Source organism: Musa acuminata, chromosome BXJ3-3 (assembly GCF_036884655.1).
Source record: "Musa acuminata AAA Group cultivar baxijiao chromosome BXJ3-3, Cavendish_Baxijiao_AAA, whole genome shotgun sequence".
Taxonomy (NCBI): Eukaryota; Viridiplantae; Streptophyta; class Magnoliopsida; order Zingiberales; family Musaceae; genus Musa; species Musa acuminata.
Window position 1 is genome coordinate 36770136 of NC_088351.1, and position 15918 is coordinate 36786053.

The 15918-nt window shown below is 37.0% G+C and overlaps 2 protein-coding genes across 4 annotated transcripts; one reads left to right on the top strand and one right to left on the bottom strand.

Annotated features, from left to right (window-relative positions):
- The first annotated feature begins 6827 nt into the window (after positions 1–6827).
- On the top strand, positions 6828–11535 carry LOC135632312 (pyruvate kinase, cytosolic isozyme-like). Its single transcript, XM_065140774.1, has 4 exons — positions 6828–6983; positions 7102–7374; positions 9572–10033; positions 10439–11535. The coding sequence occupies exons 2-4, from the start codon at positions 7117–7119 to the stop codon at positions 11249–11251; spliced, it is 1533 nt and encodes a 510-aa protein (XP_064996846.1). The 5' UTR covers positions 6828–6983; positions 7102–7116; the 3' UTR covers positions 11252–11535.
- Positions 11536–11686: 151 nt separating this feature from the next.
- LOC135586372 (uncharacterized) lies at positions 11687–15646 on the bottom strand. 3 transcript variants are annotated; one of them, XM_065140777.1, is made up of 7 exons: positions 15383–15646; positions 15016–15172; positions 14150–14367; positions 13854–14055; positions 13653–13738; positions 13243–13331; positions 11687–12235 (listed from the first exon to the last, which is right to left on the bottom strand). In XM_065140777.1, exons 2-7 carry the CDS (start codon positions 15100–15102, stop codon positions 11976–11978), a joined length of 942 nt encoding a protein of 313 aa, XP_064996849.1. In that variant the 5' UTR covers positions 15103–15172; positions 15383–15646; the 3' UTR covers positions 11687–11975. The 3 variants fall into 3 exon arrangements, with proteins under 3 accessions (XP_064996849.1, XP_064996847.1, XP_064996850.1); XM_065140775.1 differs by having other exon boundaries at positions 15016–15182; XM_065140778.1 differs by having other exon boundaries at positions 15016–15182; positions 15295–15646.
- Between the last annotated feature and the right edge of the window lie 272 nt (positions 15647–15918).

A 15918-nucleotide genomic window follows, 5' to 3' on the forward strand; every position in this document is an offset into this window, starting at 1 on the left:
GACGATGAGATCGATGGTGTGCTCCTTATGAATGCGAGGACGTCACAATGAGAGCAGACCTTATTATCGTCGAAGGCAATCAAACAAGTGCATTGGTGTCGATGTCAGCAGTGTCACAATTCGACACCATCGATTTAAAGTGCATGGATTGAAACATTAAAGATAATTAACTATGTGAGATAATATGTAATTAACCCACTCGATTAGAACATGTTCTCAACTGAGATGGTTCAAAAGGTTGGTCCAAATTAGAAAAAATCCATTTTAGAGAGGTATAAATCGATAAAATTAATTGAACATAAAAAGGAAGACAAATATATATATATATATATATATATATATATATTGAAAATTAATTATTTTTGTATTCATCCCTCTAAATTTAAGTTTAGTATATAAAAAACTTATATATTTGGCATTGCAGTTTATCTCAATTAGCTATATAAGTAAAATTTTAATGAAAACTTAATAATTTCTTTAAAAACTTATTATGATGCTAAAAAAAATTTAAAATTTGATACTTGCTAACAGTATAAGGTAGTCCTGACTATGGTTCTTAAACCTAAACTATTGGCTTTGAAATCAAATCGACGAGGGACGGTTTTGAAATTGGAACTGATGGTTATGGTTTCTATTCGAGCCATCAATTTTTTATTTTTTAATCAAAATTTTAAAGATATAAAAAATTATTGATTTATTTAAAAAATATATTTAAAAATAATATAAAATTAACAAACTATTTTTAAACATTGCAAGAAAATGCTAACTTGAATTTTAAGATATTGTAACCAATCTCATTTAGTTGTTGGGAGTTACCTTTTAGTTGAAATTTTAATTATTTATTTAAAACCTATTTTGATGCATATATATATATATATATATATATATATATATATATATATATATATATATATATATATATGTATATATATATATGTATATATGTATATATATATATGTATATATATATATATATATGTATATATATATATATGTATATATATATATATGTATATATATATATATATATATGTATATATATATATGTATATATATATATATATATGTATATATATATATGTGTGTATATATATATGTGTATATATATATATATGTGTATATATATATATGTGTATATATATATATGTGTATATATATATATATATATGTATATATATATATGTATATATATATATATATATATATATATATATATATATGTATATATATATATATGTATATATATATATACATACATATGTATATATATATATATATATATATATGTATATATATATATATATGTATATAGTTTTATATTTTTATAATTTCTTTAATTTGAACAAACTAATTTTTAACACTTATATAAATTGTTTACTTGGTTCCTCAAAAGAATAATAAAAAAATAGGTCTCAATAAAAAGAATATAGGTATGCTATAAATAAGTTTTGTAGTAATAAATAATAAATATATAATATGAAAAATAAAATAAGTGTGCAGACAGGTTACCTAATTTCGCATTTTGAAGGATTATTGGTCAAATTCATCAACTTCTTTTTTTATAAATAGTACTTATTATTCATGATAACAAAAAAAAAATTATTTTCATAAAATCTTACTTATTGACATTTCCTAATCGTATAAAATAGATTCATATAGATTAATTTGAAATATAACAATGTCATATTAGAGAAAGTTAGAAGAAGGCCAACTTATATTGTATTCATCTCTATATACTAAGTAGACTAGTGTTATTATCCAACATGTAACCTAGTTTATTGCTCGGTACTTGCTTATCAAATTTTATAGAGTAAATGGTTATTGTAGCTTTTAGTCATCCTTAAATATCCCTTTTTTTTTTACTCTGACTAATCTAATATAGTTTTATTTTCTTAAAAAAAGTCTAATTGATAAGAAATTATTGATCGGTTAGTCATTCGTGCAAATTAGGGACGTGAGAAATTATTAATTTTGAACGATAAATGTACCCACATTGAACTTTAAAAGGCAATCATGAAGATGAGCAATATGTAATAAACACTATCTTTATGTCATGTTTCTTATAATTGGTATTCTATCACTTATTATTGAAAAATGACATGAATCATACTTATGCTTGAAATATGCTTAAATCGTTCTTCTTTTTTTATGACAAAGAGGGAGAAATATGTGATAAATTGATGATAGATAGAATCGCTATAATTGTCATATTTGCATTATATTAAGATATCAGAGAAATATGTGGTAAATTGATGATAGAATTATTATAATTGCACCCAACAGATTTACGAGTTCTTGGTTCTCATACTCTTTAATTAATATGGAACTAAATAACTTTATCACTAGTAATGATTTGAATCATAACACTAAAATGCTTAAACTCACCAAGAATTTTAACTTTTCAATTCTTCATTATTTTTTATTAATTGAAGACATAAAATTCACTAAATGTTTATTATGCAAGTTACGTCGACTACCATAGATGACAAAAAGTTGTTGAATGTGTTTTATTCTCATTAAGTTGGAGATTCCATAAATATACTTTACAAAATAATTTTTTAAGTATATTTTTATTCAGAACATATTAAATGAATACTTAAGGTTTAGTGAAATGTAGATAAGTAGTGCACTCTACTAATATAATTATGGAATAAAGTTTTGAATAGTTAATATTTGATAAGTATGTCAGATAAATTATTATTAAATAATATTTTAGATTAAAAAATTATTGGATGAAATTTTAAATTCTTACCATTTATAACTTGATCTAATATTTTATATAAAAAATAACTAGATGTGGTTTCACCCTCAGTAACTGCATCTAATATACAACTATTAGACTAATATTAAAACACTAAGTCAGATGGCACAACCATTACTGAAGTTGAGTGCAAAGAAAGTAGAGCCATACTCATGCAGGAAAGAAATAGCAGATTACTATATACTAACATTTTTATTATTTATAATATCATATTAATAAATTTGAATATTCTTAAATTATTCATTTGAAAATAGATGTATGTGCCCTTGAATTATAACTTAGATTTAATATTTTTTTTATTTTTACCTATATATATATATATATATATTACTTTTGTAGCTAATGTCAGTGAAATCCTTTGCACTTCTTCCTCAATTTTTTTTTTTATCTTTTATCTTTTTTTCTCCTTTTTGGAAGGCGATGTAAAATGATGATAGATGATAAAATGAAATTATTTAAAGATAAAAAAGAGATGATAAATAATTTTTTAATTTATAGTATAATTTAATATTCTTAGGATTATATAGATTATGTAATAACTCAAAATTTATCATCTATTGATCGACCCATAAGATGTCATATTTCGGACCCAAGTGTTATCTTATTGATATTTATAAAATATTTGAAATATGATATTTTCTGGGTTGATTTGAAATGTCATAATATATCATCATTGGAGTGATTATAGGATAATCAAATGTTCCGATCAATAATTTGGGTATTCCAGATTTTAACATTCAAAAGTATAATATTAATTAATAGTCCAATTTCATGCTGATGTTATCCAATTTTTAAAGGTGTCAGTGAACAAAAGTACCATGATTGATGAGTCAGCACGGTTAGATCCGCAGTTCGATGTTGGGAGCTTCTTGCGGGGTGAGTAGGATGATAAGGTGGGCGCACCCTCGAGAAGGAATGTAGGTCGGCGTTGGTTGGGATCCGGGCCGGCTCACTGTTCTTCTTTGTGCGATGGAATGTATCTCTTGGGTCGAGACGCTCGCTGCTCGGGGGTATCCGCCTTTCTGTAAAATGGCCTTCATCGGGTGCTTCCCGACTTTGGCCCTTCCGATGAGCAAGTTAGTAGAGTATTTAATATCGAGTTTTTTCTCCCTCTTGGCCGGGCGTCGACCATGAGTTTATATATTATTGTGTGATGATTGGTTGCACCTTGATTCGGTGTGGCCGCTGACCCTTGTGGGATGAGACGACTTTTCTGACGAGTTGGTGTCTTGGGGGATGCCTGAGCGGCATCAGATGGTACCGCCTCGAGACCTCGGGATAATCGTATCGCACAGTGTCTTGGTACGAAACCTAGCTTGACGTGTGTCACGAGGTTCTGATAGCTTGCGACGTTGAATTCTGATATTGATTGCGACGTGACGTGTGATGTCGATCGATGACTGAGCCAAAATATGTCATAAAAGGAATGTGTAATCATTTTTAGATAATCTATTAGAAGGGAAAGCAATCTTCTAATGATTTTCATTGTTCAACTTATTCTTGCCTGTGAACATGCAGTAAACTTCTTGCTACTGACATGCTGAACTAAGAGATAGAATATCACAACTTTTTTGTTGCAAACTCTTTAACCTGGTCATGTGGTGTTCACTCAAGATTAAGAAGCTGTTCATTCCAGCAACAGTGTTTCAGCAGCAGCTTTAACCAGAAGACTAGTGAATTCACCAGAAATGATGTCCCAGAGAAGAGACTGAAGTGCTGGTAAGCCTGTGCCTACCTCTTTCTCTTCTGTCTGGTATGACTAGGAACTATACTTATTTCCAAGTTGACCATGTGCATCATTGTCTTAATTTATATTCTCAATTAGTTGTATATCATACGTTGTTTTGAATAGCCTCTCCTAACGAGGATAGTAATTATGATAAGACTCGACTGACGTCAGATGACGCCTCACGCCTCGATCGACGTAACAGCACCTGGTCAAATGGATCAGAACGTCGATCGAGGCGCATTAACGCCTGCTCAGGCTCGGTTCTTCACGTCATGCCAACACAAATGTCAGACGCTACCGACCTGCCCCTTGCAAGCGGGCACATCAGGAAACAATAAGCTTCCCTATAAATACCCTCGCATTCTGAACGGAAAGGAGAGGAGGATACACAAAAAGACTTCTTCATCTGAAACCCCCTTCACATCAACTAACTTGATTGTCGGAAGGGTCAGGCTGAGCACCCCGACCCGACCTTTGTGCAGGTGCGAAGATGACGACTTCCCACTAGGCACCCAAGCGAATAGCCACCTCCCGGAGGAAACGGTAACCCCGTCCCGATCGAACCACCGCCTCAGACCACCTTGCCGGACCCGAAGACCGCGGAAAATCCCCCGTCCTCCGGACCCGAACCGAGCCGCATCGGCCCCGAGGCCACAGCTCAAGGTTGTTTACCACAACACCTAGTTTTTCTAAGATGAAATGTATCATGGTGGATAGCATCAAATATGGTAGATCTCTTAAATTCTAGGCTAATGATCTGGGAAATAATAGTCTGATATAAATGGAAGGTAAAGAGAATCAAGAATTTATACAAACTGTTGTCATGAAAAATGTCCACAGCCATTTAAATTGCACATCCTTGGAGCTTGTGACTTGGGCTTAGAACAGTGGTTTATCTGTGTGCTAAGATTGTTAGATTAACCACTGTTCTAAGCCAAGACATCTGTGGATGCAGCAAGTAATCAAAGTTAATCATCTCTAAGACATCTGTGGATGTATTCAGTAGCATTTAGCTGTCTCACCTGAACTAAACCACAGATATCTTTGTTAGAATGTTAGATTCCTTGGAGAACAGATGCAGCAAGCAAAGTTGTTCATCTCTAAGATAAAATATCCCTCTACTATGTGAGATCAAGTACGTCTCTTATTCTGTCATTGAGTATATTCAATGAAAAATATAAAATAGATTGACATTATTATATTTTTAAAATATTTTTTTCTGAAATGTTTTGTGGAGAAAATTTATAAAAAGTACTCGTCAGCATGAAAAAAAAATTCAATTTTATCAATTAATTTTCTCATGATTTTTTTACCATAAATTTCTTAGTTATCAATCGATGGCGTTATTTTTATATTATAGTTTAGTATAATCGAGTAAAAAATTATAGTCAATTAATTTTGATGCCGAATTAATTTGGGTGCAAATTCTGTTACCTAATTAATCAGTCAGAGTCAGATTCGGATTTGGTATTCGATGTCAGCCACAGCACTTTTTTTAGGCTGCAATATTTGAGCTGCTCTTGGTGGGTCCCTAGATGGCATTACACGCGGCGTCCATTTCAACAGCTAGGATCCTGTTCCCTGCCCTGGTCGTCGTAGACTCCCGAACTGTGGGTCCAGAAAATCTCGCCGTTAGAATCTTGACGGCCTCTCGCACACTACATATGTATACCAATAATATAATAGCTGTTTTACTTATGCATCCTTCCCAACGTTTGAAAATAACATATTTACCTCTCTAAATTTTACTATTGCATATACATACCTTCTAAAAAACAAAAATTCGACTTATAATTTTTTAAACATTTAAATTTATATATGTCATTCTCATTAATTAACATCTGTCATGATTGCAATCGAATTCTAATATTAGAATAACTGTTACAATGACATTTGCAGGAATATACTTAAATTATAAAAAACGAAAATCTTTAAATTTTTTAGGGGTGTATATGTAATTTGATCACCAGTGCCTGCGCTAATTTTCGTGCACGCACCGTGTCCCATCATTGCCGGGCATCGAACGAAGGAATCGTCCCTGTCACGAGGCGCAGACCCACAGGAAAGTAGTCATCTTCGCCGACTGCTCGCCGCAATTCTCAGCCTAATTCCAGCGGCCTCCCTCCGCTCTCATTCAAAACCCACGCGCCGCCCACCAGCCGTCGCGCAACACCATGGGCGTCGTCCCCCCCTCGGCCCCTCTTCCATCCCTCATTCTCGACAATCACGAGGCGGGTACGTTCGTGGGTGGAGACGCACGAGTGGAACAGCTTATTTCAGATTCTCCGCCACTTCCTCCTTCACCTGCCCCTCGTGACGGTGCACATCTGACCGCACATCTCGCGCATCCGACGGCTGATGTGCCCCTCTCCTCTCGCAGGCACGTCGCCCACGCCAGCTTAAATGACGCCCCAAGCCGCGGTGAAGGCGCGCTTCGCTAACTGACCGAGCTCAAGAAGAGAGGGAGGGGGAGGAGGACGCGATCGAATCTAGGTTTCATTTCTACTCCTTTTGATCTTTCCGATCAATTTGATCTCGAACGCTGCCGGGTTTTTTGCCGCCGTCGAGTTGGAGACTATCGTGTGTTTCATTTACGTGTTATTTCGTCTAGGGATTCCTTGCCGGGATGGCGAACATCGACATCGAGGGCATCCTGAAGGAGCTGCCCAGCGATGGGTGCTTGCCGAAGACGAAGATCGTGTGCACGCTCGGGCCGGCGTCGAGGTCGGTGCCGATGCTGGAGAAGCTGCTCAGGGCCGGCATGAACGTTGCCAGGTTCAACTTCTCGCACGGGACGCACGAGTACCACCAGGAGACCCTGGAAAACCTCAGGATCGCCATGCACAACACCCAGATCTTGTGCGCCGTCATGCTCGATACCAAGGTCGTCCTCGTTTCTCTAACAATCCATCCTATTTGTGTTGATTTCGATCGGAAAGAGTATATTGCACAAAAGGTCTCATTTGGTATCGTTAGGTGTTGTTGTATGAGATCTATATGGTATCAAATGCCCTAAAACCGATGGATGTTGCCAGATATTTTGATGCAAATCCGAGGTTGTCATGATGGATGTTGCAGCATGTCCATCACGACAGCACTATGATGGAAGATGCCATCTTGCATCCGTTTTGGTCATATTGCTACCAATGTCATGAGCAATGCCACCCTGCATTGTAGGGATCTAGCATCACAATGCATGTTGATTGAGTTTATTTGAGTCTCCCATAAGAGGGATTTAGCCTTCTATAATCTCCATGCAAACGTCCTTGAAACAAGATTGTACTGTGTCTTGTTGCGCCTTGAACATTCTTTCTGCTCTGTTTTTAATTGCTTACCTTTACTTCCCTGGAAGCATTTGTGGGAATCTCAACTAACGTTGGATCTTTTTGCGGTTGAGATTGCAAAGTAGGTATGAAAAAAATAGCAGATTTTTTATGTGCTTTGTTTGTGTTAGCATTTTACATACTTATACATAGTTTGTATGTTTAAGTTCACAAATGCATTTTACCTCTTCTTTATATAAATATATATATATATATATATATATATATATATATATATATATATATATATATATAATGTATGTATGTATATAATGTATGCATATATATTTACATATATATTTATATATGTTTGGGTTATACTATTTGTCATGCATATTGATTGGATATTTGGAATCTTCTGGGCTTGCTTGCTAAGTGCAGATCATTGAGCTTAGTTTAACTGTTAGAAGTAAAAGGTCTACTTTGACAAAATAAATATGCTTCATCATTTCAATTGCTACCACTACTATTCAAATGCACCAAAATCTTGTGGGTGGTTCTCTATTGGAGACTTGAGGCAAATGATCTGTTCGAGGAGCCCTTTTTTAGTCAACCACCAATCAGGAGGAAAATATGCTTCCATAAGTGAGATTTAAAAGAACATTCAATTAATTAGAAGATACATCTGGATTTCAAACTGTCACATCATATAGCTTCATTTGAAACCTTTTTCTTCACACGAGAGATCTGTTTTCTCATCTATCCACAGTATAGTAGTATACTTGTTCTACCGCTGTTGCCGAAAGTCCTATTGTCTGAAGTTCTCCCTTGAATCCTTTAAAATAACTGTATAGCTCATAATTTTTCAGCTTGACTGACTAAGCAAAATATAATTTGTCCTGTCAGTGTTAGACACAGATCTAATGACTGGATTAGATCTAATAACTTTTAGTCTCAAGGGGCTACATGTTTAACTGATTGTGGAACATTGTTTGAGAATTATGCTCATCAATGGGGCTAATGACACATTATCAAGTTGAAATTACTTGACTGTAGGATGTTCTAGTTGACATCTGTTTTGTCTCTGATTCCCATACCACCTATTATTTTCTTTACAATATCAGATTGACTGATTGTTGTGTTTAATTAGGTGGATGATCTACTTGATAAGTTATTGCTAACCTTGATCATAATCGAGTTATTAATGGAGCTAGTGATATTACAAAGCCTTGTCTTACCCTAATTTTCTTGATAAGCGTAGTTTAGGGATTACTCAAAGTCTCAAACTTCTTTCCAGGTTTTAGTGATGCTATTTATGTGCTGCCATCTTAGAGATCTGAACATGACTCCATCTTGCTCTATTCCAATTAAATAGCTCTATTGTTTATTGTTGAGCAGTGAGCATTTGTTTCTGTTCTCTCCCCAGGCTTTACTTTGCAATTAGGGTCCCCTATTAACTTCCAGTTAAGAGAACAAGGGGATTGAATTTTTCAAAAATTGTTTTACTTTTAAATCTTTTTCCCAGAGGCTTACCTCTTGTCAGGGTTAGAGGTTTGTGTTGGTTAATGTAGAACTCCATGTCTACTTGTAATTTGTTATAGAGTTATGTTCTGATTAGTTTATAACAGAATTTGAGTAATGTTAGTCACCACAGGAAAACAAATGCTAATGAATCAAATTATAGGCTTGAGGATCGAAATGAATGAAAAGGAAATATTGAATTTTTTTAATGTTCTTTCTGCAAGCTATATTATGTTTTGTTTTTCACTTCATTAATTAATCTGCATAGTTCATACTAACTTGTCTGTGTTATCGCAGGGGCCTGAGATTCGCACTGGCTTCCTGAAGGATGGAAAACCTATCCAACTTACGGAGGGTCATGAAATCACAATCAGCACTGATTACAGCATCAAGGGCGATGAAAACATGATTTCTATGAGTTATAAGAAGCTTCCTGTAGACTTGAAACCTGGAAACACCATATTGTGTTCAGATGGTACGATAACCATGACTGTGCTGTCATGTGACCCAGATGCTGGAACTGTAAGATGCCGTTGTGAGAATACTGCAAAGTTAGGTGAGAGGAAGAATGTCAATTTACCTGGTGTCGTGGTGGATCTCCCCACACTGACAGAGAAGGATAAGGAAGACATCCTAGGATGGGGTGTTCCCAACAAAATTGATATGATCGCCCTGTCCTTTGTCCGTAAAGGTTCAGATCTTGTTACTGTTCGAGAAGTTCTAGGGTCTCACACAAAAAACATAAAGTTAATGTCAAAGGTCAGCATTTCAAACCCAAACCCTCTTCATATTTTTATCAGTCTGGTCTGTTTTGCCTCATTTATTTCCAAAGCATTAATCGTTGACTTTAGTCATTCTTGCAAATGCATATGTATCTCTAGTCATTTAGGTGTGTGAACACCAAGCTACAAACTTACAGATTTTTTAGATTTCTTGCTTCTAGTGCTGGTTTTAATTCGCTTGCATAGGAACTTGCAGTAGAAATTCTAACGATTTATTGGTGCAGAGAGTTGCTTAAGCATTATGTTGTTCCTTCTTAGGGAAGTCTTGGACTGATGATTTAGTGATCCCCTGAGCTTAATGCTGGAAGTTCTTGGCTTCATAATTTTCATGCTTAAAAATCACAATGATTCACATATTTGATGTTGCTATTGGTTCATGTAGGTTGAGAACCAGGAGGGTGTGATCAATTTCGATGATATACTGAGAGAGACAGATGCCTTCATGGTTGCCCGAGGTGATCTTGGGATGGAGATACCGATTGAGAAAATCTTCCTCGCCCAAAAGATGATGATCTACAAATGCAATCTTGCTGGCAAACCTGTTGTCACGGCCACTCAAATGCTGGAATCCATGATCAAGTCCCCTCGTCCCACACGAGCCGAGGCCACCGATGTTGCAAATGCCGTTCTGGATGGCACAGACTGTGTCATGCTCAGCGGTGAAAGTGCGGCTGGTGCATACCCAGAGATTGCGGTAAAGATCATGGCTCGGATATGCATTGAGGCAGAATCCTCCCTTGACAATGATGCCATCTTTAAGGAGATGATAAGGTCTGCTCCTCTTCCTATGAGCCCATTGGAGAGCCTTGCATCATCGGCAGTCCGCACAGCTAACAAGGCCAAGGCCACATTGATCGTCGTCTTGACTCGTGGTGGCACCACGGCCAAGCTGGTGGCCAAGTACCGGCCTAGAGTTCCGATCCTGTCTGTGGTGGTTCCAGTGCTGACGACAGACTCATTCGACTGGACTGTGAGCGACGAGAGTCCCGCAAGGCACAGCCTCATTTATCGGGGTCTTGTTCCGCTGCTGGCGGAGGGTTCTGCCAAGGCTACCGATTCCGAGTCCACAGAGATGATCCTGCAGGCAGCACTCAAGGCGGCAGTGGATAAACGACTCTGCAAGCCAGGTGATTCCATCGTTGCACTACACCGCATCGGTGTTGCTTCTGTCATAAAGATCTGCATCGTGAAATAATTCATGCATAATGCGAGAGAATGGCTGCGGCTCGTCTTGCTGCGGATTTTGCTGTGAATTTATTGCTTGTGAGTTTTGTAGTAACAACGATTAGCCCAAGCTCTGCCTGCTGTTTTCAGGCAAATTACTACTAGTCATAATGAGCTGGGAACCAGAGAACCCTGTTTCCTTTCAGTTTTATGTTTTCCATGGATTTCATGCTTTAAACAAGCAGAGAGGCAGCTGATGCAAATCAAAACTTGTGATTTCTTGTTATTTGCAATACCAATCTGTTTGTTTCTATATACAGTTGGGATGAGGAAGATAATGGAAGGAATATGTGGTTTAAGCCTTCATATCTACTTTGACCCTCTTCTCTACACAAAAACAACATGAGAAAAATGACCACCAAGATAACATTTGCAGAACAAAAACATAATTAGCAGATGCCAGACACAACTGAAGATTTCTTTCTTCTCATTTCCAGGCTGAGGAGGAAGCCTCCTCATCACAAAGGCAAACCAAAATGTCAAAACAACAAACATCAACTCCTTAGCATAAAGGTGAACTAAAGGTTTATGACTAAAACCTACACTCAGGTTCAGTATGGCATCTGCTCTTTTTGGTCAAGAAGCAAAGGTTGGATTCACCACAACCCTTCAACCTACTCTGAAGCTTAGAGTTATCCAGCAGGGCGATGCTGTTGTGGTATGCAGAAACTTACTTTGAGGAGGAATATTTACAATCAGTGAGTGGCAAAGAACTCAAAGTCATGGTGTTCAACTCTAAGCTGCATCAACCAGGATTGTGCAGCATTGTAAAGGTTGTCCATCATCTCGGTATCTGAAGTGTCCGGGTTTCTCCATATGCTTCCCTGCATTTTGTAGGTGGATAGACCAAATGGTGAAAGAGTAACAGAGTTGCTCCCTTTCTTTTGCTCCCATTTATTTGTTTTAGCTACCATGGGACAGTAGTCTTTTGCACTGTCCCCAGGTACAACATTATCTGCAAGAGTGCCACATAACAAGAAAAGTTAGTAAGACGAGCAACACTATTGAAATTGCTCGATTAGGTTGACAAATGCAAAAAAGTGACATGTATGATACTCAAATTAACAAAAACCCTATGCAAATTAAAGGACATCAAGCATGTTTGGGATTATAATCCATCTTTAAAGTCAAAATTCATGTCTTCTAACAGAACATCCAATCATAGATGATCCCACTTCTACAATGTATAAGCATCAAACAAATAGATACAGTTAGTAAAATAAAAGTTGTTAGCTATAAAAAAATCTATGTTCTCTTAATTTAAGTAAGAATGTGATTTTTTTTTTAATTAGTTCAATGGCAGCTAAAGGTCCCTCTTGCTGAAGCCCAAATAGTTGAGACATTACGACATTGTTGTTGTTGTAAAATTTATTAGCTATCTTGTGTCATAGAATCTATGAAGGCAGCTAGTATATAAAAAAGAACACTAGCTTATGACAATGATTTAATTTAATGTTTTATGAGAAACATGTTGCTACACTAGATTTGCAGAAAAGCAATCAGAAGGTGTAAGCATGTTGCTCTATTTAATAGAAGAAGAGAAGAAAATTATTCCCAAAACAATGAACATGTATCACAAGTGAATCACTGTTTCGAGCAGTCCAGTCCGATTCGATTAAAAGAAAGGATGTTTAGTTTAAAAGACCCGATTCTTCAGGTCTCGTGATTCATCTTCTTGACGTGGAGCACCGTCTTCCGATCACCGCCGCCCATCCACCTGCCTCTCCTCTTATACGTGTAATACTTACTATGTGTTATTTTTATCATGATATATTTGCAGATAAGCTAGCATAATAGTGTATTTTTTTATTTAAATGATACCAATCAAAATGCCAGGAAAGGTTTCTTGTTCACAAGGTGTTATCTTCCAAACGACTGACAACAACAATTAAAAACAATAAATTTACATAAGAAGTGCATGAAGTGCTTTGACCATCTCATGATTTCCAGAAAAATACAGACCTTGGAAAGATGCAGAGATAGTATGATAAGTCAGAAAGCATGCCGACAAATCCTGAACATTTCGCATTGGAATGGGATAAATAGGGTACCTGATTTTGCAACATATACAGTATGAATTAGAATAGAAAAATAGCCATCTCTATGTGGTGCAAAAGAACAAACAGAAACGGAAGCATATATTTCTTAGCTTGATAACTCCAACCAGAAACTGCCAGATAAAATATGTTCATAGTGATCAATTCTCAAGTAAAATTCAACAGATTGGCTTGAATGTTATGCACTCATTATCCAATGTACTGAAGTAGATGCTATTGATAACTCCACCACAGGATTACAAATGATCCCAATAAGCCAAGTGTTTCTAGAGACTTCCAAGTATTCCAAATATCAAAGGAGAGAAATGTACATACCAGGCAACAGACATCCAGCTAGCAGGTGACATTTCCACACTTTTGAATGACATCAAACCGGGAAAGTGTTGCGCCAGTTCATTTACCTATTTAGAAAAAATGAATACCTATAGTTAAGTGGGTTAAACACACTCCAGTTGCAACTTGTCGAAGTGGAATCAGCCATGACACAACAAGAATAAGTAGCGCACAAATTTTTACCTTGTCCACGAGGGGCATCCTTTTATAAGGGGAACCATACTCTACATATTGAAGGTAAATTTGACCCAGGATTTCCTTTCCTGGCAATGAACTGTCCTGGCTAATCATGGAATCTTCTGACAATGCATCCCACGACTTTGACATCTTGTCACTCTCACTGTCATCACTAAAAGATTCACTCTCGCTCTCTTCCAGCAACATCCTGCATGATAAAGTCAACAACAGCTCACGTTATGGTTCCCCAAAATTTGCATGACGTGAAGCATCACAGAGCCATAATGGAATTTTCCACTGACCTCAAACAAGGAAGAGACTTATTGGTGTATATTTGGATAGCAGATAGGTATGGAACATAGTACTGGAGTACAGTTTCATGGTTGTCGAGGATGATTGGAACCGCAGCTCCATAAGCACTCCACTCACTATACTGTTCCCAGAGGTCTCCTAGAGTGAAATACTCAGCCTTCTCCTTGCCCACAGGTTGCCAGAGGTTATTCAGATCACGCATGCATGTCTGTGTTATTATATCAGAAGTTTCAAGTGTCATCAAAACAATCGGTGGGAGTCAACCGATGTTAACAAAAAAAATATAAAGAAGCTGTTACAGTAAAAAAATATGGAAATTGGAAAGAAGCAAACAAAATGCTACTAGATCTACAACAAGAAAAAAAAAAAAATCTACAAACCTAACTTAGAACCCAAAGCACGAGTTTTAATTTCCTGATATCAACATTCTTCCTATCTGCCAATCTCTATATTTTAGACTAAGAGTATCTATCAAAATGCTGGTTTGTATCACAATTTCAGCATACGAATAAAGACTATGCTGGGGATCAAGAAATAAAAAAGTAAAGCAAATTCAAACCATCAATGACGTGTTTATTTCAGTCAACTAAGCAAATTTTCCATTTGCATGTATATAAAGAACCATTCAGATAAACCAACCCATTCAAATCTGGAGACAGATAATATCCAAGATCATATACTAAAGTAAGATAAAGGTTCATGACTTCGCGTTCAGAACAACAAACATTGGAACTTTTCAATACACCTGTTAATTTTCTACCATGACAATAGGACAACTCAAAAACGAACCAAATTTTGCAACCATTTAACAGAATAATTCGCACGAATCAAAGCCAAGTGGAAAAAGAAAGCGCACCTTTGGAAGAGGATAAGCAGGCACCGAAGGCGTTATGTGAGCGAGGAAAGACTGCAGATTCGAGTGCTTTCGCCCACTAGTGCACATTCTTTTCCCTTTTTATATACTCCACGAATCTATCAAGCCTCGTTCTCACTCGCCTCTCTACTTCTTGCCTCTATTGTGTTCTTCACAGATAAAGACCATAAGCGTTAAACGAAGAAGAAGAAGAACACAGAACCAAACAAGAACAGGATTAGCAGTAGAATCAGCGGGAAGGAGATCCCTTTCTGTACATACATTCAATCTCTTCATCTCCCATCCTCGAAATCATAATAGGAAAGAGAACCAAGATAAAATCTCCGTGCCATCATTCCTCCCCGCTCACCTTTATCCGGTAGCCGATCAAGAGGGCAAACTTGGAAGGTTTCCGCCTCAAAGCCCATCAATGCGCTCCACGATCCCGGAGATTCAGTTCATCCAAATCGATGCCCCGGCAGCACGGCGTACGGTCTCTCGAGCCAACACCATCGAGAGAAGAGATGGCCACCAAGGAGAGTAATCGAATCCACCACCAAGAGGAAGACTAAAAGATCGGATTCGCTCGAGGCGGATCGGCTCCCCTGCTGCTGTTACTTCCTTCTCTGCATCAATGACTGCCATTATTACTCGTGACGGGAAGCCCAGCGGAGCGGCCGTTTTCATCGTTCGTAACGCTGTTTGTATCGTGTCGTATCGGATCGGATAGACGTTAGATGTTTTTAACGGTTTCTGCGGACCGTTCGTTGCGCACGCGTCGCGTCGTTGCGCTGCGTGTCCTTTTCTTCTACCAGCTTCTAGGTCAAAGTGTGGGACCCCTGCGTTGTCCGAGGGCTGTGCGGCGCGGGTGCGACTCGGGCGTCTGTGTTTGTGGCCCGTTTGACA